Source organism: Girardinichthys multiradiatus, chromosome 7 (genome assembly GCF_021462225.1).
Source record: "Girardinichthys multiradiatus isolate DD_20200921_A chromosome 7, DD_fGirMul_XY1, whole genome shotgun sequence".
Lineage (NCBI taxonomy): Eukaryota > Metazoa > Chordata > Actinopteri > Cyprinodontiformes > Goodeidae > Girardinichthys > Girardinichthys multiradiatus.
In genome coordinates this window covers 18857170-18882910 of record NC_061800.1, presented here as the reverse complement: position 1 = coordinate 18882910, position 25741 = coordinate 18857170, and the positions used below count along the sequence as shown (strand labels likewise).

General features: G+C 41.2%; 1 protein-coding gene across 3 annotated transcripts in view; it reads right to left on the bottom strand.

Moving 5' to 3' along the window:
* The window catches only part of si:dkey-100n23.5 (cyclic AMP receptor-like protein A), an 82022-nt gene that overhangs the window by 8233 nt on the left and 48048 nt on the right, over positions 1-25741 (bottom strand). For 2 of the 3 annotated variants that reach the window (XM_047371384.1, XM_047371385.1), the window contains one exon: positions 16474-16621. The exons of the other annotated variant lie outside the window; for it this stretch is intronic. In XM_047371384.1, the coding sequence (XP_047227340.1) occupies positions 16474-16621 (148 nt within the window). The remainder of the gene's footprint in view (positions 1-16473; positions 16622-25741) is intronic. 3 annotated transcript variants of the gene reach the window in all.

Here is a 25741-nt window from a genome sequence, read left to right as displayed (position 1 = left end):
AATGTAACACGTTCAGTCAAACCTCAACACCTTTGATTGGCCTATTAGGTGTGCATATAAAAAGCGCAATACTTTGCTCCAACATAATGGTCATGAGATTCACAAATGCAAGACCTAACAGGCTGTAATTTTCCCTGATTTGCTATTAGAGAGCAGTATTCTGCCTGCAGCTTCTAACTCGCTTCAAACTGTACCGGTCTGTACAAGACTAACACATCAACTCCTCAAGCACATTACTGTGTTACGAGGTGCAGTGAGTTCGTAGTGAGTTTAAAATTTTTTCCCCTCTTTAACAGCATATATCAGTGTATCTGCAGCAGAAACCCCAACAACATACCATCTAAGATAAAAATCACAACAGATACAAAGCTGTTCAAGGAAAGATGCTTACATGGAGGACTGACCATTTACGTAGCTTCCCTGTGGCCTAAGTGACCTGGACTCTGAGGGGTCTGACATTACAGCATAAATTCAAAGAGGTAAGAGCAGCAGACGCGATCATTCACCAAAAGGTCATTTCAGACTCAAAATACTTTTCTGTGGTCCACATCTCTACCACTAAGGACCATGTGAAATTGTAGGTAACATTTTAGGAACTTCTGTTGCTCCACTTCCACAATAAACCACTTCCAGAACAAAAGAGGGAGAATAAAGTGCATATGGAGTCTTTTGAACTAAAAGCCGGATCACTCCATATGATCGAGTCACAACTGTGCCATTATCTAGCTTGAGCTTGGTTCCTCAATTTACTCCTACTTGCAGGGCTTAGTGTACATTGACTGGGTGTACATATGAATAAAACACTAGGAATAGCCAAGAAAATACTAATATAAAATGTTAGCCACATAAGTAGCAGCTTAACATTTCAGTCTTTATAAATTTGAAGTGTAAAATAACTTATTTAAGATAACAGTTAAGTAATAAATACACAAATATGAACCCAGTTAATGGCTTATTTTATCATTAACATCACAAAAGTTGATCAGGTAAGATCAAGGAGCAAGGTGCACTTTCTAATCATACAGCTCAGATAGTGAAACAGAAATGTCATAAAATTTAGCAGCAGTTTAAAAGTACAACAGAGGATCCTTTCAACCCCACACTTGGCCACCAATCCCGATACCCTTTCATATCAAGGCAGTTTTGTCTAGAAGTGTGTCAAGAAATTTGTTGGTGATTAGAAACAAATGATGTTTGCATGACCAGCTCATAAAAAACAAAAATAATAATGTTTAAAAATAATAATGATACAAGGTAATGGTGACCACAACACCTTTCAGTGTGGAAGTAATTACTGTGGAAAGAAGTCTTAAAAGTGAGCTGTTTAGTAACTTATCATTAGGTTGTTAAAAAAATGTCAGAAGCGGCACAAGAGCTGTAACAGGTTGCTTAAAAAGTATTTTCTTCAGTACAGAGGTATGTCGGTGTAGATACAGGCTGCTACAATATAGCGCTAGACTTTAGAGGGTGCTAGTCATTTGGTTCTTGTTTCTCCATATTTTTGCAATTTTAGTCATTTTGTGTCTGACTTTTTATGAATTAAACACAAGCTAACAATTTGTACCTACCTTGAGAATGTTTTGTCAAATTGGCGAAGGAGTGATATGACCCGAAGCTAACATCAGTAGATACTGCAAATGCTAAACATATTACAGCTAGGTTGGTCTGTTTCATTGTTTTAAGCTTCAGCTTCTGTGAACAAGACACCCTATACTGATACATATGTAAGCACCACAGGATTGCACTAATAACACTCTTTAGTGGGGAAGTTGTTACTATGAGAAGAAGACTGGTTTCAGGTGTTTAAAACTGATGTCAGACTTGAGCGATGGCAGGCCATTGGCTCTACATTTTTGCAGTTTTTGATTTTAATGGTTCTCAATTTTCTTAGGCATGAAAACGGAGCCGTCTGCCACAGGAAGTCCTTTCATACTTGCTATTCATCAAGCTGGTGAAGAAGATAATTGACCTGGATTCATCTTCAACAGATAACAGGAAGGCTACACATTGCAGCAAAGTTGTTCTGTTCTCTTTGTTTGGGCTTCAAACCTATCTGTTATGCACCAGGCTAAATTTGGAAGATGTTAACAGCCTTTTTGGAAATCTCCAAGTTAAGGGTATACATTCTCAAAGGAATAAAAACAGATTAATTTTTACTGTTACTTATGCTAACCGTGTGAATTGTGCTAATTACTGATAAAACATGCTAAGAGTTAAAAAGTCAACTCTAAATATTTTTTTGGGTTTGTAAAGAGAAGACAGAATTGACTAAAATAGGTATCTGTAGGTAAAGTTGCTACGTAAAACCGAACAGATATTGACCACAAATTGTCAATCAGTTCATTTCTAGTTCCAGCTCTTCGAAGACCCCCATTCTTTGTAGATGCTTTCAGCTCATCACCAAGGCATGTAGAACATTTGTAGATCAAGGATTGAATAGTGATCTGAAAGGGGTAAGGAGTATTCGTTCAATAAGCCAATGAGAAATTCAAGAAACTTTGAAAACGTAGGGATTTATCTTAGAAATTTATTGACAGTATCATTTAGTAAACACAAACTGTTAACAAGGTGGCAATTCATTTGTGGAATCTGTGAATCAATCAAAATAATGAAACAGCGACATCAGAAATCTTATATATATTGGTTTTCTCCACTCATTCTTAGGAGCAGGAACTGCTCCAATATGAAAATGAAAAAAGATTCCAGCCACCAGGTCTATCAAAACGTACACATGGAGCGTGTGTTGTGCACAAAGACACCTTCAAGTGAAGAAAGAAAGAAAAAAATACATAGCAAAGCAGGCAAGCAGCATTTTAAAGGGAGAGAGTACTTGAACACGATGAGTCTGGGTTAGGAGGTGCTGGGAGGAGGAAAGCACAGATTCTCCGCTTTGAGAGAGGAGTGTTTTGACGCTGTCACCCCATCAGCACCCGCTCCTCTCCCTTACCCCTCCTCTCCCCCGCCAATCTCACACCTGATGTGTGGGGGCTGCTGGGAGCCGCATGCCAAGATGAATAACAACCGGCTGTTAGTCACGATAGCGCACGAACACACACGCTGCCTGTCTCTCCCCTCTACCTCCCTCCCTCCTTCTCTCTCCCTGTCGTCTTCTTTCTCGCCTTCCTCTTTCTCCCTGACACACACAAACAGCGCTTTCCCCGTGATTTACGAACACATTGAGATTCAATTTTGCTGCTCTGTCTCTCTGTCTCTTTCACCCCACTCACCACAGCACAACACTGACATTTGGGTTGAAGGTCACACCGCACATTCCACTCTTCCACGCTGAGCTCGTGACCCGTTATCAGCATGGTCGCTGAAACTGAGGAGGTGGCGAAATTCATGAATGTGTGTTTGCGTGCATGTGTCAGTGTGTGTTTGTGCACAAGTAAACCACGGCCACGGAGGATTTTTTCTTTTTTTACTTGCTAGTTCAATATCAGCTCCAGCTCATAGCTGTAGATACAGTCAATGGTTGCAGATTGAGACAAATGTGTGGAGAACTCTATTGATTGGGGTGTTTATTGAAATGCAACCAATGATGCTCGGGATCCAAATGCAGGCATATTATATTACTGAGAAGTTTCGCTTCATTTCATTTTCCTAAAAGCTAAATTTCTCAATGTTAGACAGGAAATGAGGTCCTACATTGGTAATTTCACTCAGGAAAAGTAGATTTCTGTATTAGATGCAGCAATTATCTCAGATGAACAGCTGCCACACATGGTACCAATTATTAGAGGTGATCGTCTTCCAGCATGAGAGCAATTAAAATGTTGGTTAAGGTAAAATTACGAGTATTAGAGCTGCTCGTATTCAAGATTCCTAAAAGAGATTATAGCAAAAATGACTGACTTATGAGCAGATAATGCCTTTGCCACCCATGCAGACTGAGTTAACATCTGTTAAGACTTTGTCCTTGATATAATGGAAATATAATGTGATACCCTCTGTGTCACCAGAATTTCGTGACAAGTTACCGACAGAAAAAGGTTTTTATAAGGCCCCATCATATAGTGAATCACTCATTCATGGGTCGGTCAGTGATTCCTGCAGTAAACTCGATGGTCATTGCCGAAACTTGCCATTAAAATTCCCCTCCTTTCATTCATGTCAAACTTTGACTCAAATTGAAATCAAAATCTTCATTCTGCACCTGTTGTAGCACCTGGGTCAATACCTAGACTGCAAAGAATAACCTAAAACACATAAGTGGCACTCATTTGTCTCATTATTAGTCATTGTGCTTTAATGATTTAATTTTTGTGATCATTTAACCTTCTGATAGAGATAAGAAACCATTAACTCACCCATAGCATCCAGTTCAGGGAAATCACTTCCTTTTACAGGAAAATTATATTTGCTACATCAGCTGCATACAGCGCCTTGCAAAAGTATTCACACCTCTTGATTTTTTCCATATATTGCCACTTTACAACCACAAACTTCAATGTATTTTATATGGATTTGATGTGATAGTAGCATAAAGCTTTAAAATGGAAGGAAATGGCTTGCAAATTTGCTGATTAATACAAATCTGAAAAAATGCGTGCATTTACAGGTCCTTCTCAAAATATTAGCATATTGTTATAAAGTTCATTATTTTCCATAATGTAATGATGAAAATTTAACATTCATATATTTTAGATTCATTGCACACTAACTGAAATATTTCAGGTCTTTTATTGTCTTAATACGGATGATTTTGGCATACAGCTTATGAAAACCCAAAATTCCTATCTCACAAAATTAGCATATCATTAAAAGGGTCTCTAAACGAGCTATGAACCTAATCATCTGAATCAACGAGTTAACTCAAAACACCTGCAAAAGATTCCTGAGGCCTTTAAAACTCCCAGCCTGGTTCATCACTCAAAACCCCAATCATGGGTAAGACTGCCGACCTGACTGCTGTCCAGAAGACCACTATTGACACCCTCAAGCAAGAGGGTAAGACGCAGAAAGAAATTTCTGAACGAATAGGCTGTTCCCAGAGTGCTGTATCAAGGCACCTCAGTGGGAAGTCTGTGGGAAGGAAAAAGTGTGGCAGAAAACGCTGCACAACGAGAAGAGGTGACCGGACCCTGAGGAAGATTGTGGAGAAGGGCCGATTCCAGACCTTGGGGGACCTGCGGAAGCAGTGGACTGAGTCTGGAGTAGAAACATCCAGAGCCACCGTGCACAGGCGTGTGCAGGAAATGGGCTACAGGTGCCGCATTCCCCAGGTCAAGCCACTATTGAACCAGAAACAGTGGAAGAAGCGCCTGACCTGGGCTACAGAGAAGCAGCACTGGACTGTTGCTCAGTGGTCCAAAGTACTTTTTTTGGATGAAAGCAAATTCTGCATGTCATTCGGAAATCAAGGTGCCAGAGTCTGGAGGAAGACTGGGGAGAAGGAAATGCCAAAATGCCAGAAGTCCAGTGTCAAGTACCCACAGTCAGTGATAGTCTGGGGTGCCGTGTCAGCTGCTGGTGTTGGTCCACTGTGTTTTATCAAGGGCAGGGTCAATGCAGCTAGCTATCAGGAGATTTTGGAGCACTTCATGCTTCCATCTGCTGAAAAGCTTTATGGAGATGAAGATTTCATTTTTCAGCACGACCTGGCACCTGCTCACAGTGCCAAAACCACTGGTAAAATGGTTTACTGACCATGGTATCACTGTGCTCAATTGGCCTGCCAACTCTCCTGACCTGAACCCCATAGAGAATCTGTGGGATATTGTGAAGAGAACGTTGAGAGACTCAAGACCCAACACTCTGGATGAGCTAAAGGCCGCTATCGAAGCATCCTGGGCCTCCATAAGACCTCAGCAGTGCCACAGGCTGATTGCCTCCATGCCACGCCGCATTGAAGCAGTCATTTCTGCAAAAGGATTCCCGACCAAGTATTGAGTGCATAACTGTACATGATTATTTGAAGGTTGACGTTTTTTGTATTAAAAACACTTTTCTTTTATTGGTCGGATGAAATATGCTAATTTTGTGAGATAGGAATTTTGGGTTTTCATGAGCTGTATGCCAAAATCATCCGTATTAAGACAATAAAAGACCTGAAATATTTCAGTTAGTGTGCAATGAATCTAAAATATATGAATGTTAAATTTTCATCATGACATTATGGAAAATAATGAACTTTATCACAATATGCTAATATTTTGAGAAGGACCTGTATATCCGACCCACCTTTACACTGATATCGCTAAATAAAAATCTGGAGCGACCAAATGCCTTCAGATATCTCCTAAATAGCAAACAGACATCAAGTAGAGTCTGAAAGTGTACGTTCATGACAGTTGTGAAGGCTTCAGAGGTTTGTTGGAGAACTTTAGTGAACCAACAGAATCATGAGGACCAGGTTGGAGAATCTGTCCACAGGAGAACTATTATTCGTGGTCTCCACAGGTTTGACCTTTATGGAAGAGTGGCAAAAAGAAAGGTCAAATGTGGGCAGAATTAAACATTTTGGATTACATGCTAAACGATATGTGTGGAGTAAAATTAACGCAACACTCTAAGAGGCTTTCGGCATCATGAAAGACTCCACCACCTGGCAAACGCAATGTTGGTTCCCCTCTTCTCAGGCAGGAAGTCGCGGAGCGTCAGCTGCAGAAGCACCAGACTGAGAAACCGTTTCTTCACAGCTGACCTCTGGTGGAGCCCTGTAGCTTTCCACATTACTACCTGGGTCATCTGCACATTAGACGTTCACATATCTGCTAAATTAGCAAAATACTCTGTCCTTCTGCACTTCTAATGTATAAATGTCACTCTTTGTGAGCTTTAGCATCTCTGTAACTAAAAACATACAGGGGGTGTGAATCTGTGAAGAGACCTGAAGGTTTATGTTCACAAACATTCTCCATTTAGTCTGACTGAGCTTGGGTTATTTTTGTTTAGAAGAATGGACAAACGTTTTAGTCTCCAGATGTGCAAAGTCGGTAGACACAAATCACCAAAGACCTGCAGTTGTAATCGCAGCAAAACAGCTCTACAACGTAATGACTGAATTATTAATTTATTATAATTTTTATTTGTAAGAAATGTGTAAAACCACATACCATTTTCCTGCTGTTTTGTGCTGGTCTACCCCATAAAATCCATATAAAGCACAATGACCTTTGAGACTGTAAGGTAATAAAATGTAAAAAGATTCAAGGGGAATGAATACTTTTGCAAGGCCCTATATTAGAGTACCTCTTAAGACAGGGATGAAAAAAATTTAACTATGAAAATATATAAGGATTGAAGATAAACAGCAAACCTGGGAAACATGCAGTGGAAGCAGAATTGGCAAACTAAGATTTATGCTGAAGAGTTCAGTCCAATACAAACACAGAGGCAATAAGGTTGCATACATTCTAAAAACATCTAAGAGCAAAACTCGTAAGGCCAAGTTTTCCTCTTTGTGGTTAGAGTTGTTTATTAGAAATCTACATCCCCTACAGATTCTGCTTCTGCTATCAGTTGCTAAATACGGGCAGATTTAATCTCCAGCGAAACCCACTGTCTCAAATAGGCACTGCAGTGAACAAAGTGTGCCTGGTTCACATAAAAAAATCGATCGCGACAACTGGTGCACAAAGGAATCTTTGCAGCTTTGCTCATATTGGTTATAAACTATGCATCTTCTTTGGCACTGGCAAATAAACGTTAGGTGCATGACCGCCATTGCGGAGGGTGCAATTAAACGTATTATGTTTTTATCTAATAAATTAATCAGTATTAAAGCCTAAACGTCCCAGCCTCAAAATACTGATAAAAATGCTGTTGTTTAGTGTAATTTGGCTGTGTAGTATTTTCTTACACCTTAATTCAAACAATCTGGAACTGATAGTAGCCCGGATCAGTTGACTCTTACACTAAATGAGGTAAGGACCACTGATCAAACAAAATACCTGTGTGCCAGCTGAGGCGTGTCGATATTTATTACCCACCCAATACACTAAGAGTAGATTAAGAGACTCTGTGACAAATCATTGGTTAAAAGTTCACACATCAGCACCAGTGTTGCATTGATCAATCTTCATTTCATGCCAAATTTCTATTGGCAAACTCCAGAAGCAGCAGCCATAGTGTCATCTTATCATCCTAGAACTCTGGAAATGTAAGACATTTTGTCATTAGCAACGTTTGGTTGATTTAACATTTCAGTGACATTACTTAAACCTCTTCCACACCCCCTGAGTATTGGCCATGGCACAGCAATTTTGTTTCCAGTAAGTAATAATTGCATTTTGAAATAAAATTACTAGTGATACATCTTATAATTCACTTTTATAAAATCTTTGAATGAACTGCTGTATGGTATTTCTCCTGCCGGAGTGTTGTTCACATCAACATCTGTCAAACAGCGACAATTACAAGTCTCCTGGGGAGAAAACATTTCAATAAATGTATTGATGAAAGCTCTACAAGCTGGCCAATCAATATCAATAACTCAACAATTACTTTATCAGTCAATGAAATTTGTAACGTTGAACTTTTATTTCATTAAGGTGAGATTCACTTCCTGTATTTACGTGAAAATGATTCTGTTTGCTCTAATTGTTCAGCTTTTCAAATCAAATCAAACTTTATTGTTATTTAGCTGTACATACAACAGTAGTGCAGACAAAATTATAAAATATTTTTCCAAGAACTAGCAGCTAAAAAGAATAAAATGCACCCTAATGTATACAAACACACCCTTACCCTCCCAAACACACATCCAACTTGGGTTTTTTCTATCCTTATGGAGACTTTGTACTGACCTCCATTCATTTTTCATTCAGTTACTGTATATGGCCTAACCCTGACCCTTACCCTAAACCTAAACATTGCTAGTACATACCTAACCCTAAACCTAATCTAAACCTTTGGTCCGCCTGTTTGGTCCGGACCAAAAGCAGCCTTTTTTTTTTTTTGTTTGGTGCGGTTCGAGTTCAAATTGTACTTTTTGCAAGAAAACTATACTGTAAACAAAGCCACATGAGTGACAATCATTGCTCTCAATGGACAGAAGTGACAGGGGCGGAGCACAGACCCGGAAATGGAAGAAAACAACAGTGGAAGACCTGCAAGCAGCCCCCCTGTTCTGTATATTTTTGTCATTATTACAGCTGCAATATCATTGTGAGGATCAAGCGCAGCTGAATCAACACAGATTTTGCAACCTTCAATTTATGATTTTGGAACCCTGTTGGAGAATGCATGCTGCAATCTGAAGGAGACGCTGTGCTCTGCACAGAGCTACAACATGCAGGCAACAGCGTTGCTAAGCAACAGAGCGCGGTTCAGCTAAGATTTCCGTATAATGTTCACTGCTACGGTGGCTTGTTAAATCCAAAGAGACATATGTTTTCCGTAGTTGGGTTGAACTGAGGCCGGTTCGTATTTACACCAGAAGTGAACCCCACCAGAATTTGTTTGGAAGCGGAACAAGACCACCTCAGAAAGTGAGTCTCGTTTGGTTGTTTGGTCCAGACCAGAGTTCGCTTGAGTGTATTCACACCTGTACAAAAGGTCCGGACCAAGGGCGGAAACGAACTCTGGGCCGTTTAAAGCGGAACAAAAGTGGCAAATGTGAATACACTCTTAATCCACAACTTAGTCCTAAACCCACCGTAACCCGTAACCCAACAACATTTTCCCTAATGGGGACCAGGCTTTGGTCCTGACAAGGAGCAGTGGGTCGTCACAACGTAGTATGCTTTCAGACAATGGGCCTAATCATGTATCAAAAACAAAGACACACATCCTTAGGCATCTGTGGCATGATTTCCAGTGATTATATTTACAATCACCATAGCAGCGACATGCAGTGTAAAGTTTCAGAGAAAATGACTGTAAATAAGAAATAATTAAAATACTAATATTAATTCATCTCTACAGGGAATCAATAATGTTCAAAAATATCAAAAATAGTAGCCATCCGTTGTCTGATATTGCCACAAATCCTTCAATGAAATTAAAGTTATTCAAAGAAAGAATCAGCAGTAACCTCGGTCAGAAATAACCAAGCAGGAATGTTTTTGTGAAATTTTCTGGTCATTAACATTAAGTGGTTAAGCCTCCGAAAGAGTCAGGCACTGAGCAGACCACCTGATTACACAGACCTAATCTATAGAGACTTAAAAAGCTTGAAGCTGAAACTAGTCAACACTAATAATGTCAGTATGCAACACAGGTCTCAAAACAGGTTTGAAGTCAATGTAAAGCATTTTCTACATGGCTGGTAGAGCGAAGAACAGCGATCAGAGAGTCTGCTGTTCAGTCCCCTGCCTTTCTAGGATTTGACGAGAACTTGGGTAGACACTGAGCTCTGGATTTCTCAAAATGTGTTCATCAGTGGGCGACTGTGTGTGTGCTAGAGAAGGGGGAAAAACGCCTGGCACAAACCGAATAAGATGCAGTGTGGGAAGGAGCGTGCGAATGAAGGAATGAAAATCACGCAGTGAAGCACTTTGTAGAACCGGGCCAAGGTTAAAAGGCACTGTGTGCCATTTCCTTCAGCTGACAATAGACGCCTGTCTAGTGGATGCGCAGTCAAACACTTGAGATATGCTACAGGAATTCAAGCATGTGTGGGCAAAAACAAGAAACAATTAAACCTTTCAGTCATATGGTTTGTCACCTCAAGCAAGCATGGATGGGCTTCAGCCACCAGTGAAGCCGACAGAAACAACCAACAGCAGACTCAAACAAACAAACAAACAAACACCATTCAGAGGTTTAAAAAGTTATTTTCAGACATACTAGCTGGGGTATTAGCAACTGAAGAAACTGCCTCTTAAGTACATAATCAACGTAACTACACTGACAGTAAGTCGATCAAACTGTTTACAACAAATCTACTAAAGAAACTGTCAGAGACATTCATTCTCTCAGGGACTTTAGTAATTTCTTCCTATTACACTAAGGCCACCATTAAGTGCCACTACCGGCTGAAGTGTCTTGACAACCGCTGGATGGATTGTTGTCAAAATTGTTGCAGATTCTCATGAGGAGCTATAATCCCTGATGACCCCTGACCTTTCATCTAGAGTCATAATTGTTGGGTTTTACATTTAACGGATTCATGGAGGTTTTAAAGAATTTACAGTCAATATGTGTATACAAGAAAAAAATGGCTACAATATATTTTGTTAGATTGCTTTATTAATTAATCTGACTCTAGTTTAAAGACAAGTAAAATAGTTTCTTTAACTTATGACCAATCCCAAACATGGATCAAGAGTTGCATATTTCTTATCACATGCCCTCTAATGGTAATAGTTGGTACTACAAAATCCACACACATTCTTACCAAGATGAATATTTCAGTCTTAGAACTGTTTGGCAAAGCATATAAAGTTTCAACGCAATTTTGTGACCCAATGAGAAGCTTTGGAGGCAGAACAGAATCTGCGCTACCACATACAGTACTGTGAAATAGTACCACAGTATGGTCACAACGGACTTTGACATAAAGGAGGAGATGCTGTCTTTGTAAGCTATGCATGGAACAACCAAAGGTGAAGATCTGTTTCATCAAGTTGTCCTAGCCATGAACAAATTTGATCTGCCGTTAAAGAAGCTGAGTGGGCGTGTCATAGATGGAGCACCGGTGATGGTTGGTTCGCAAAAGGGATTGACAGCATTAATGAAAAATGAAGTTAGCCACCTCGGTCTTGATCCTGGTGATTTAGTTATATATCACTGCCTCATGCATCAAGAGAGTCTGTGTACTCATTCCCTGAAGATGACCAGTATAATGAAAACTGTCACCTCCATTATGAACTTCATTAAAAGTAGAGGGCTAAATAGCCGTCAGTTTAGGCAGCTGCTCATTGAGCTGGATTCAGAATATGGAGATCTGGTGTACCATTGTGAAGTACAAAGGCTGAGTTGGACAAACATGCTTGAACGATTCTATTGTCTGAGGGAAGAAGTTGAACAGTACATGGAGATGAAGGGGAAACCTGCAGTGGAGCTCAGTGGTGACCATTGGCTCTGTGATCTGGCCCTCGTGGTGGACATGACCAAGCACCTGTCAGAGCTAAACATCAGGCTGCAAGATTCCAATCAGCTTCTGAGTTCTCTGCTCTCACATGTGAAGACATTTGAAGGAAAGTTAAGGCTGTGACAAAATCAGCTGGAAAATGGAAACACTGTGCACTTTCCTTATCTTCAAAAACAAAAACCTGCTGTTACAAGTAAATACGCTGGTGAGTATGTAAAACTAATCCAGGCCTTGGATGAAAGATTTCCTGATGTGAAAATTAAACAGAAGGAAGTCAACATGTTTGCGACACCATTTAATGTGTAACCATCTGATGTGGCGGACAACCTCCAACTGGAGATTATCGAGCTTCAAAGTAACGATGAGCTCAAAGCCAAATACAGCAATCTTCCTTTGCTGGACTTCTACAAACTATATGTCAGTGTTGAGGATTTAAAAAACCTGAGGAGACATGCTCTGAAGTTTTTATCTCTGTTTGAAACAACATACCTCTGTGAGCAGTTCTTCTCTAAATTGACTCTGGCAAAAAGTCGCTTCCGCTCAAGATTTACTGACTTCAACCTGGAAAATCAGCTGCGAATGGCATCGACGTGTCTTCCAGCAGGCGTCAGACGCCTAGCTAAGGAGAAGCAGTTTCAACCATCACATTAGGTGAGTGTGTTTAATGTAGCAATTGTCAAACAGAGCACCATGATGCTTATTTTACGGCTTTCAAAACACCTCAACTGGTTATATTAGAAAAAAGATTTACTTCTTGTTGATGCAACACTGAAAATAAAAATAAAATGGAATTTGCACAATCAACTGTACATGCCTACATTTATTTTGGGTGGTATTTTAACTTACTAGTGTTTTGAAAGAAAACAAATGTAAAAGAAAACAAAAAACCGAAATGTACAAATGTTTGTAAAAATAAATAAATATGCAACAACTAAAACTATGGTTTCATGAATCTATAATTGTTGCTTTATTAGGCTTTACATTTTGAGTGTGGCCCTCAGGTGACTTTTTAAAAACTGAAATGGCCCCTGAGAAAAAAGGTTCCCTACTCCAGGTTTAAAACATATGTCAAACTAAGCTTTTGGATAATGTTACACTCACATGTGTTAGTGGAAGTTAGCTTTAAAGTAATCAGTAACTAACACTACAGCAAAAAGGAGCAAAACTAAAAGATTTCAAGTGAAATCTGCTCGGACCACTTGCACATACACACCGAGTCTCCTCCAACGTGTCAAATACCCTCCCTGTCCCCCCTGTGTTAGACAGACCTGTCCAGGGTGTACTCCGCCTCTCCCCCAAAGACTGCCGGTAATACCTGTTACCGGGCTGGTGCCCCGGTAACAGGCCTGAGCAGCGCATTTAGAAGGCTGAAGATTTTCCAGCTGAGTAGACCTGCTCCAAAGGTGCGCTTGCAGCACAGGAAAGGTGTTGTTAAACGTCTTTGATCTCCATGAATAACAGTTTTTTATTCCATTGTGTTACCACCCCTACTGCTACACAAGTTTCATCACATCCCAGCAGATTTCCTTGAAGCCAGTGTTTAGCTTGGAAACAATCCTTCCCCTCTTCAACAGGCTGCAAACTTTCCATGAGATCACCATGTTACATTTTTATCTGTATAGCAGACAAGTTTTCCCAAATATCCAGTTTATTCTGATTTTTCTTCTTTCTTCTGAAATCTGCTTGTGTTGCATTAGTGTTTTCACTAATAGTCTGCCTCAAGATTAATTTGAGCTGGTCCCGTCTTTCTTCAGTCTTCCTTTGTCATGTGAAGTGCTCAGCTAGCTTTGCTCAGTTCACATGGTTCAGATGTTCCAAGTGTCCTGGGAAAGATGTGCAGAGAGCACCTGGAATGCTTGTTTTCAAATTTTATGACGTGCAAAGCAAAGTGCAAAGCACAAAGCAAGAAAGCTTTTTCCATAGGTTTGATTCCCACACAATTAACTGGAACTGCTATGAAATGTGTTATGAGTCAAATGATCAAAGAGTCATATCATATCAAAACAGAGAGTAAACATGCTAATATTAGCTTACTTCTAAATTGTTCCAAATTGAACAAACTAGAGCAAGACATGAGTACACTGAAGATTGTAGTTGTGTGTGTCGACTCAGATACATCTCCAGAAACCAGTTATAAACCTACGTGATTCAAGTGATGTATTGCCTGGTTGAGACAAAATATCTGCCACTGTCAAGAACTGTATTTAGCTCCATCCAACTTCCTATCAACTTTGACTCGCTTCAAGTCCTTACTAAAGAAAAAATCCCCACAGTTTGATGCTGCCACCACAGTGTTGCAATGTAAGAATGATACTATTCCTCTACACACAGCATTTGAATGCCAAAAGGTTTCATTTTGGTCCTTTCTGACCTTCTTCCACGTTTCCTTAAATCTCTTGTGGCAGACTGCAGGATTCCCGGTGGCTATTCTGCATAGAGCAGATGGATTTATACTGCTATTCAAATACACACAGTGGACTTTTTTTTACTAATTAGGTGACTTCTGAAGGCAATTGTTTGCATTGGATTTTATTTAGGGGTATTAGAGGAAAAGGGGCTGAATACAAATGTACACCAAAAGTGTATGATTTTACTTGCAAAATATTTTGCCATCCATGTATACATGTCCTTACATTTGACAACAATGCACTACATCAGTGAATCACTTAAAATTAGAATAAACACCAACTGAAACTTGTGGTTCTAACATGACAAAATGTGAAATGGTTTGAGAGTGATGAATGTACCACAAGGGGACCAAAACTTAGCCGGACCCATTTCCCTTTTTGGAACTCATTTTTGTGTACAGGTCCTTCTCAAAATATTAGCATATTGTGATAAAGTTCATTATTTTCCATAATGTCATGATGAAAATTTTACATTCATATATGTTAGATTCATTGCACACTAACTGAAATATTTCAGGTATTTTATTGTCTTAATACGGATGATTTTTGCATACAGCTCATGAAAACCCAAAATTCCTATCTCACAAAATTAGCATATTTCATCCGACCACTAAAAGAAAAGTGTTTTTAATACAAAAAACGTCAACCTTCAAATAATCATGTACAGTTATGCACTCAATACTTGGTCGGGAATCCTTTTGCAGAAATGACTGCTTCAATGCGGCGTGGCATGGAGGCAATCAGCCTGTGGCACTGCTGAGGTCTTATGGAGGTCCAGGATGCTTCGATAGCGGCCTTTAGCTCATCCAGAGTGTTGGGTCTTGAGTCTCTCAACGTTCTCTTCACAATATCCCACAGATTCTCTATGGGGTTCAGGTCAGGAGAGTTGGCAGGCCAATTGAGCACATTGATACCATGGTCAGTAAACCATTTACCAGTGGTTTTGGCACTGTGAGCAGGTGCCAGGTCGTGCTGAAAAATGATATCTTCATCTCCATAAAGCTTTTCAGCAGATGGAAGCATGAAGTGCTCCAAAATCTCCTGATAGCTAGCTGCATTGACCCTGCCCTTGATAAAACACAGTGGACCAACACCAGCAGCTGACACGGCACCCCAGACCATCACTGACTGTGGGTACTTGACACTGGACTTCTGGCATTTTGGCATTTCCTTCTCCCCAGTCTTCCTCCAGATTCTGGCACCTTGATTTCCGAATGACATGCAGAATTTGCTTTCATCCGAAAAAGGTACTTTGGACCACTGAGCAACAGTCCAGTGCTGCTTCTCTGTAGCCCAGGTCTGGCGCTTCTGCCGCTGTTTCTGGTTCAAAAGTGGCTTGACCTGGGGAATGCGCCACCTGTAGCCCATTTCCTGCACACGCCTGTGCACGGTGGCTCTGGATGTTTCTACTCCAAACTCAGTCCACTGCTTCCGCAGGTCCCCCAAGGTCTGGAATCGGCCCTTCTCCACAATCTTCCTCAGGCTCCGGTCACCTCTTCTCGTTGTGCAGCGTTTTCTGCTACACTTTTTCCTTCCCACAGACTTCCCACTGAGGTGCCTTGATACAGCACTCTGGGAACAGCCTATTCGTTCAGAAATTTCGTTCTGTGTCTTACCCTCTTGCTTGAGGGTGTCAATAGTGGCCTTCTGGACAGCAGTCAGGTCGGCAGTCTTACCCATAATTGGGGTTTTGAGTGATGAACCAGGCTGGGAGTTTTAAAGGCCTCAGGAATCTTTTGCAGGTGTTTAGAGTTAACTCGTTGATTCAGATGATTAGGTTCATAGCTCGTTTAGAGACCCTTTTAATGATATGCTAATTTTGTGAGATATGAATTTTGGGTTTTCATGAGCTGTATGCCAAAATCATCCGTATTAAAACAATAAAAGACCTGAAATATTTCAGTTAGTGTGCAATGAATCTAAAATATATGAATGTTAAATTTTCATCATGACATTATGGAAAATAATGAACTTTATCACAATATGCTAATATTTTGAGAAGGACCTGTACATCCTGTGCTCCGTAGCAACAAAGGGTCTTAATGAAGCTATAAAAAGGTGTTTGTGTGCGTGCTGTTTCTGTACCTGCAATCCAGTGGGTCTCAGTAGACTCCACCACTCTTTATCCAGGCCAAAAACAAAGGCATTGGCCAAACCATGGAGAGGTGCTGACAGGACGTGTAAAAGTGTGAGAGGGAACGACGGATCTTCAGGATAGAAGGCATTATGGAGTCTGTTGGAGGAGGACAGAACAAGACAAAGAGAAGTGCTGAGTTGTAATGTTGAAAAGTTTCAAATAAAAGTAGAAACCTGCAGGAGAGCTAAAGAGGTGAGGGCGAAGTAATTAAAGGAGAAGAAAGACAGCTACAGGACAAAAAAAGAGCAAGAGGCTGATAGAGCAACAGAAAGCAAGGCAGAGGACAAGTGAGTGACAGAGTGAGGGACAGGGTGAGAATGAGAGGTAATGAGAGCAAGTGGCGGAGGCAGAAAAAGAAGGAGCAAGAGAGGGAAAAGGGGAGGGTGAAAGAGCGAGCAAGCTTTATATCAGCGTTTAAGAGCCCATTAGGCAGCGTGAGATGGCTGGGCTGACACATTCTTGGCTGCTGCTCCGACAGCACGCAGCACTTTACAAGGACAGGGAGATGTGTAGCGCTCGGCTCGCTTCCTCTCCTCACCACTTTCTCTCAGGTCTGTTTCCACCTCTCCAGACCACAGTTTCAATATTGCCTCTCCTCTTATTGCCACATGCTAATTTTTTTGACCTAATCTCTGCAAACACTCCATCTCTCCTGTGCATTCATGTTGAAACAATGGGATGTTTATTTTTATTTTCAAAGACAAGGATTGTGTAATTTTTGGTCATTTTAGTTGTGTTTTTGTCCCTGCAAACCTGGTGAACAACCAGAGGAAGAAGCATTATTGTGAGATGCCGCGGAGAACTAATGGCCGTTTCTGTGAACAATGCTGCTCAGCCATTAACCCTGGATTAACCCTGTATTAGCACTGCTCGCTGGGTTAGCCTGCCACTAATGTCTTTTATTGATCTATTAGCCAGAGAATCAAACCTTGTGCAGCTCATGGCATTTTCTGCATGTGCTGTGTTCAGGGGTTGTGTGTGCACCCGGATCTAAGTGGTCACAGATGTTGACCTCTGGGGTCAGTTAAGTTATTCTCAAGCCGCCTGCGTCCCCGCCAGGGAAGGAAGACACCAAACCAAACATTTGACAGAAAAGTAACACTGTTGTATTGTGGTTACAAGGTGTTACGTGAGACTTTACAGTCATTCATCTCAACTGGTTGACAGCCAGAAAATAAGATCTGTTTCCTTTTTCTGTGATAATGATTTTTTTGTGAAATCTTTGGCAATAACACCATTGTTGTGTTTCATCTATTCTCCCCATGAATCATACCATAACCGTGTTGCCAACATTGTGACATCTCTGGAACCAGCACCACATGAGCATGAACAAACAACAAGTCCTAGCAGCTGCAGTTACATCAGCAGAGCTACAAAACAAAACGTCCAAACTCTCCAGAAATTTTCATACAGCAGTATCATTCATTGTGACACTGCTTCAAAACTGGCTTAGCAAATTCGTAGCCTCATTTCACACATGTGCATTGCCATTTCATCGGTTCCTACTTCCATTTTATACCAGTGTACTTAAACACTTGCTCATAAGTTCATTCTTCTTTGTAACTGAGTATTTACAGGACTTATGGACATAAGAACGATCCATGTCTCACTAAGGTACTTCCTGAAAACCTTGTATACACCCTATTTCATTATTTGCATTCTGAAAAAAAAACATCTCTTTACAGTGTACTATGATGAAAATATAGTCGCATTTTATAAAGAAAGCATGCAATATAGATGGTGCAAATCAGACAATACAGGTTACAGTGTACCCACGTTTGCCTCAATGTTCATTGCTTTCATAATCATGATTTCCCCACCACCTTCCAAGCCTTTGGGCCAACCAAATCTACGTTAGGTTTCGTTATCGAGTGCAGTGACACCCAACAGTCCAAATTTATTATTTGCATGCACAACATTAAGGTATGTCACTTAAAAATACTACAGCCTTCAAAGTGGTCCTTTGCAATTGTGATATCAGACAGAGTGATACAGCTGAGAACTGAGGTTCGATACATTGTTCAGGTCTTATCCATACTTGGAAAATAATAATAGAAAACTCTAACACTTCAATACTGCGTAGGAAAGTTGTAACAGTATGACAGCAGCTTAAGAAATGCCCTGTACATGTGCCAAGATTAGCTCTCGTTAAGATCAATATGAAGAACCACGGATCATATACTGCGTGTTTCCTTCTCTAAATTAACACTGCCATATTTTGACCTACAATAATTAGCATGAGTAATAGACAAAATAAACACATTATTAAATGTGTGAATGGCTTACACTTATTGTTTTTGTCTGTGAGGGAGTGTGCCATGTGTGTGTGTGTGTGTGGGGGGGGGGGGGGGGGGGTGATAAAGCCTCAAAAGCGTATTCAGGCAATTGTTCATGAACTCAAATAATAATTTACTCAAAATCTGAAATCTTGCAACTCGTGCTCTACTGATGATGTAATATTGGCAACATCATACTGCTAATACTGCTAATAGATCAACCTTCACTTTTAACTGTGGGACAGGCCAGACAAATCATTTACCTGAATGGTGGGTAGGAAGATATTACGGCTCACCGTTATGAGGAAATCAGGTCAAAATTGCACAAAATGCTGTATTTCAAACAGAGTTGTCCGCCGGTTCCAAATCTACTAAATTCATTATATTTTACTGTGAGGACCAATTATAAAAAACTCAGTAAGTTACTAGAAAGAGGGCATTTTTGAGCCTTGCTCTGAAAGGATATTTTCCCACTATGTGTTAGAATGTGTCACATCAAGGGAGCCTCCGCAGAGCTTTTATCACTGTGTAATATTTTGTACGTATAGGTGGCAGAAGCTCTCGCCTGTCAGGACATTTAGGCAGAAGCTTTTCTAACATGAAAAGGAATAAATATATAGGACAAAAGCACAGTCGTGTAAACATATTTTCACAGACGTCTGAGGCTGCGAACAGTTCATGTTTTCATTTACTGTGCAGTTCGTTGTGATTCTAGAAGTTCATGAGATCACCAAATCTTCAAATTTTTTTGATTTCTGGTTCCTTGGAAAGTAAATGTTTATTTTCTTCATGCCTTCCAATTGTAAAACACGTTAAATGCAATTTTATCAGACAGAATATTCACAGTACAACTGAGTATTGTTACTAGAAGGAGCAAAACAAACACAATGTGATATCATTGTCAAAAAGGTTACACAGTACTTTGTGTGGCCCCTACATGCCTGTATGCATGCCTGACATTGTCATTATGAGATGACGGATAAGATGCGGTATCTCCTCTCAGATCCTGACCAGGGCATGACTGAGCTTCTGGACGGTCTGAGGTGCAACATGGTGACATCAAGTGGACCTAAACATGATGTCCCAGAGATGTTCTATTATATTTTGGTCAGGGGAGCATGGAGGCCAGTCAATGGTATAAAGTCCTTCACCCTCCAGGAACTGCCTGCATACTCTTGCCACATGAGGCCGGGCATTATCATGCACCAGGAGGAACCCAGGACCCACTGTTCCAGCGAAGGGTCTAACAACCAGTCTAAGGATTTCATCCTGATACCTGATGGCAGTCAGGGTGCAATCGAGTGTCCTGTACAGGTCTCTCTGTCCCTCCATGGATATGCCTCCCCAGACCAACACTGACCCTCCACCAAACTCACGATGAACGGTGTTGCAGGCAGAATAATGTTTCCGGCATCTTCTCCAGAACCTTTCACATCTGCCACATGAGCTCAGAGTAAATCTGCTCTTATTTGTGAAAAGAACAGGACACTAGTGTTAAACCGGCCAATTCTAAAGTTCTCTGGCGGATGCCAGTCGAGCTCCATGGTGCTAGGGAGGGAACACAGGTCCTTCAAGAGTACGTTGGACCTTCAGGGCACCCTCACGAAGTCTGTTTCTAATGGTTTGATCAGAGATATTTATGTCAGTGACCCGGTAGAATTCACTTTGTAAGTCTCCGGCAGTACTCATCCTGTTTGAGACTTTGATTTGTTGGCAATGTTGCCAGACAATCTTTTGTACTTAGAGGATGTCAACCTAACCAACAGAAAGAGATTGTGCCAAAATGTTTCATAGAAAAGTTGTCAAGTAAAGAAATGCATTTCAGTCAGCTTAGGCCCAAGGTCTTTTTTGCAAAACAAAAGCACTATTTATTGAGGGTTTTTGGGCTTTGTAACTCCACAAACATCATCTCTAAAGCAGCCTGTTGAAGTGGGGAAAATCTAAAAAGCTTAATATTTTCTTAAAAGAATACAAGCAAGTGACACTCCAACACTGTGAAATTAAGCTTTGTAAGAATAAGATGTTTTTTTCCCTCTTTCTCTTAAAACCTTTAGACAACTGCAGGAGAACAGCACAGGAGATGATTAGAGAGCTTCGTCCACAAATCTGCTTATAATCCTCCCTTATCCACTTTTATAGCATCAAGCTTTCAAGGTTTATTTGCTATTAATCTGTCTCCTTTTACCTTCCAAAAACCGCCTTTGAATAGTTGTGGCTGGAGAAAGAAAACCTAAAAAGTTGGGTTGGGCAGAGGTTGGAGATACAGCTGTTAAAGAGACCCCACATCTTCTCTGTCATTCCGGGTGAGGGTGGTAACTGAGTGTCTGCGCATGGCTTTAAATAAAACCAACAGCGCAGCCAATGGAGCATAGAGTGGCGTGTGTTGGCGCTTGTCAGAGTGAGGGCCATTTCAGAGCAACGCTGCTTGTTTTCTGGGTTAGCGTACCGCGGTATCTCCGAGGACCAGACCAGCTGCTGCTCACATTCATTTCACTTCCCATTAAATGTGAAATAAATCAGAGTCCCCACAGAACCTCCGGAGAAGAAGGAAGCACACACACACACACACACACACACACACCAACAGGCAGACGAAGTTGGACATGTGCAAACAGAACTAAACACGTAATAATGCTTGTGTGTGTGGAAGAAGGTGTCTGCACACTGAATAACCTGGATTGCATGCACGGAAAATGTCAGAAAAACGGGAGGAAATGCTGTGAATGTGTGTGTGGACGTGTGTGTGTGTGTGTTGTCTCTGCATGTGTGAGTATCTGACAGCGCAGCGATGAGAGTGACTGGGTCTGTGTGAAGGGGGGCTATTTCTGGCGTCTCTCTCCCTCTCTTTTTTTCCCTGCTGCCGCAAAGAAACACGATCGGCGTCCGGGAAACGAGAGCTGGCAGCAAGCAATCATCTGCCTGCCGTGCACACACACACATACACACACAGCACTCAGACAGCACCTCGCAGCGCCGAGCAACACGCGCCATGGCAACGGAACAGCCGCAATTAGAGGCGAAGAGCCTTTCCCTTCATCGAGGGAGAGACGGAGAGCAAAATGAAAGGAAGAAAGAGAGCGGGCGAGAGGGAGAGGAGTGTTAGGAAAAACCACAGCACAGGAAAGGAGAAGAGAGCATGATAAAGAAGTGAAAATGAGTGGGAGCAAGGCTAGGAGGTGGGGGTAGAGGGCCAAAGGCTAAGAGGGGAAGGGGTGATGTTGAGCGAAGAAACTGGGATATCCAAAATAGGAAGTTGCAAAACACACAAATGAGAAAACCAAGATAAAACAAGAGGGGCAAAGAAAGGCAAAGAGGTTAGATGAGAAGGGTGGAGGCGTGTGGTGAAGGAGGAGGGAGGCAGGCTGTTTCTCCAGTGTGAGCCGGGCTAATGAAAGATGAATGAGGGAGGCAGCGGTGGGAAGAAGAGTGTGGCTGCGGGCGATGCCTGGCTGAGCCTGCTGCGTGTGTGTATGTGTGTGTGTGTGTGTGCCTGTGTGTCTACGGTCTGACAAGGTTTGCGTGCATCCCAGAGTGGAGCGTCTCTCGCAACAAGGATGATATTGTGTATACAATATCAGGAGCAAATGGTCAACCATAATAAACACACACATGCAGGGATCATAAACATGCAGGAGCACACAAGCAGTATGCAGCTCTCAGTAGCTCCAACTTGCCACCACCTGTACGCGTGCAGTCAATCATTAGCACTCGCGCTGCATCTCTGAGTCTCGCTCACTTATTCAGACCCTCCATCTATCATGCTGTCAGTCACTCTTTGAACCCGTCTAGGCGTCCTCCAGAGTCTGCGCTAAATCCCTCATTTGCTACTTCTCCCCATCTCCTCCAATGTCCCCCCCTGCCAGTCAGTCTATACCACTACCCAGCCATCAATTTGCCTCCTCCCTCCCTGACAGAGTTCACCTTTTTGACTGCCTCTAATTGTTGTGCCGAACATCTTCGGACCAGTGGGCTTTAGGCACTTCAGCAGCTCGGAGGAGAGCTCTTTCCCGAAGCGTGGAGGGCAGCCAGATGTAGAAGTCGTCCTGAACTCGACTGCACTTCCTCCTCTCGAGATCGACTGTCTTTACTTCTTACTCTTACTTTCTACAGAGAGCCTCTCGTGCTGTCTGCAGTTATTCTGCTGACAGCCCCTCTGAACTTCTCTGAGTAAGAGGGATACTGGTGGCAAACGTTAGTAAATTCTGGATAAACTTCAAGGAAAAATCAAGGACACCTGTGGTTGTTGCAATAATGGTTACTGGCAAAACAGCTTATATGAAGCCATGTCTTTCTCCTATAATGGTGTCACATTTGTCAGAAAAAAAGCATTTGTGGGCAGCAGAGTTGACCTATGGTTTGCATCCATGAAAAACCTGCCAAATCCTCTCTGCCAATGCGAAATAGCTTTTGGTGGTGGCAGTGTGATGATAAGGGGCAGCAACTCATTTACTGGAAAAACAAGGCTTGGCAACATTGGAGGAAATCTCAGTGCACAGAGACAAAAAGATTGGATTATGGAACCGGTGGCAATCCCATATCTCCACTCCTTCAATATGCCAACGGTCGCACCCACAGACCGAGGTTTCTCAGAGACTACCTCGATCATTTGGGAGTGGAGAACATGGAATAGCCTCTGCCTGCAGTTCCCTTTCAACCCTTTATCAGTGAAAGGAAAACATTTAGGCTTTTTAACAGTATAAGATTAACTGTCGAGAGGTATTGACAAGACAAAGAAATAACTGACCAAACAAAACAGACGCTGTAAACAAAGCACCCAGCACTCCTTTGGCAACCTGTTGCATTAAGAAGAATGCTTTTCATAACAATATCCGTGATTGAAATCCAGTCGTTTGTTCTATTTCAGCTTACTCCAGCAAGAAGCTTCCAATGTCTGTCAAGAAACCAGATAGATATGTTTTAAAAATATTTTTACTTCATTTTCTAAAATTTCTTCTAACCAATCTAACCCTACCAGTAGGGCGGAAAAACGACAACATTAATGTCATCAAATTTCAAAACATAACCATGCTTAGCATGACTAAAGCAGCGCGAGGCCAAATATTCTTCTAAAATAAGTGTAATTTATATTTTCGACACCATTTACTCTTTCCTCCTGAACATATAACTTCTTTAGCTTACATTACACGTTTTAAGAAAATATTATAAGAATAAGGAGTGGAAAAGCCTTTAAAACAGCTCCACTGCTGCTGGATTTCTAATAAAGAATGCATGGGTAAAGTAATTGTTTTAACTTACCTTTGGATATCTAATCCCTTAAATATGCCAATTTTACAAGAGTTTTTAAACATATCACCAAAATCTCAGCTTACATGTGAACAAGCCATGTTCTACATCGAATGGCACATCAAAAGCAAAGGCAAAAACAAAAAGCCTAGCCAAAGCACAGCAGGTGATTAACCCAGAGTGTTTTACCTTAATCTTTCTCGGTCATTAACCTTTTCAGCAGGCAACAGAGGTTTATTGGCAACAAAGTCAGGATATACTGTATTTTAAGACAGACGTACCAAAGACTAGACCACACATTAAACGACCATGTTGGAACTATGGAGCACACCTTTCTCACAGATTTTTATTTTTTGCGTCATCTTCACATGACGATTTGGGTGTCTAGGTGTCGTAGAAGTCAAACAGGCACCCCATATATGGAGGCTATTAGTCCATGACACAACCCTCTGGGCCTCAACATCTGATTAAAACTGCAGGTTCCTTGTTAAAAAAAAAAAAATCAATAGCTACCTTTAACGCCATTCTTTGGAAACCCTGCATGCAAACTTTTAAAAAAATCCAATAGGAAGGTTTATTTTTTATCATTTTATGCATCACCTGGCTTTTTTAATTTTTGTGGCAATTTAGGGGAGATTTTTTTTTCACAATAAGGCATTAACATGTTGCCATTCAAACTTAACTATTCATATACTGAAACCCTACTGTTCACAGAGGGGTATTATTATTATTATTATTATTTTTTTTTTTTACCATGACTCATATTCATTAATAATCACAGTTCTTTGGGCCTGTTTTTGCCAGTTTTCTCCAAACATGCACCTTCTCATCTGACTCCCCCAAACCAAGCAATTGACCAAAGGCTGTTTGTTCTCCATTATCTGCCTGTCAGCTAAACAGATCAAAAGCTTCACTTGGGGGCTAAAACCACGCAGAAACAAAACAATTGATTTGCAAAACATAAAACAAGACCAACAGTAAGAAAAATGTACAGCTCCTCTCGTATGAGTTATCAGCTTTTAATAACCATTAACCTCCAAAGCTGTGACTGAAAATAATTCAATCTTCTATATTATGCTTCTCTTTTAGTGGTTTATTGTTTTCTGGTGCTTCTCAGGGCAGCAAAGTCAAGCTTTGCTTTGTTAAATGAGAGCATGTGATCAGCCACCCAAAATGTGGAAAGAAATCACTAATCTGCTTCCATCATGGACAAGAGAAACTTCTTTATGTTTAGTGTAATGATATCTAAATAAACTGATCTGTATCTACAGTATATCATTTACTTTGATCATGAGGTCAACATGGGGGTAACAGCTGAGGGTGTCACTCCCTTTCCAGTGAGACCTACAAAAGCACTCTGTGCATTTGCATTTCTTGTAACAAGCCAACGGCACACCTGCATGGGAACAGGCACACAGCAACGGAGGAGGGAAGCACACAGAGACCCTGGGGGACTGAGGCAGCCAGCGCTCACCACCAGGATAAAACCCAAACAAAGAGACATCCTGTTTCCTGGAACACAACACCGCTCAACTCGCGGCACTGGGAGCCAGTAAACACACACATTCACACAAGCACAAAATCTGTCCATCATCAGCCTGTGAGAAAGCATCTATCTGTTTCGTGTATGCGGCCGTGTGCCTGCTGACGCCACTGGCGGCGCCTTCGAGTGTTTGTGCACACGGGTTTATCCTTG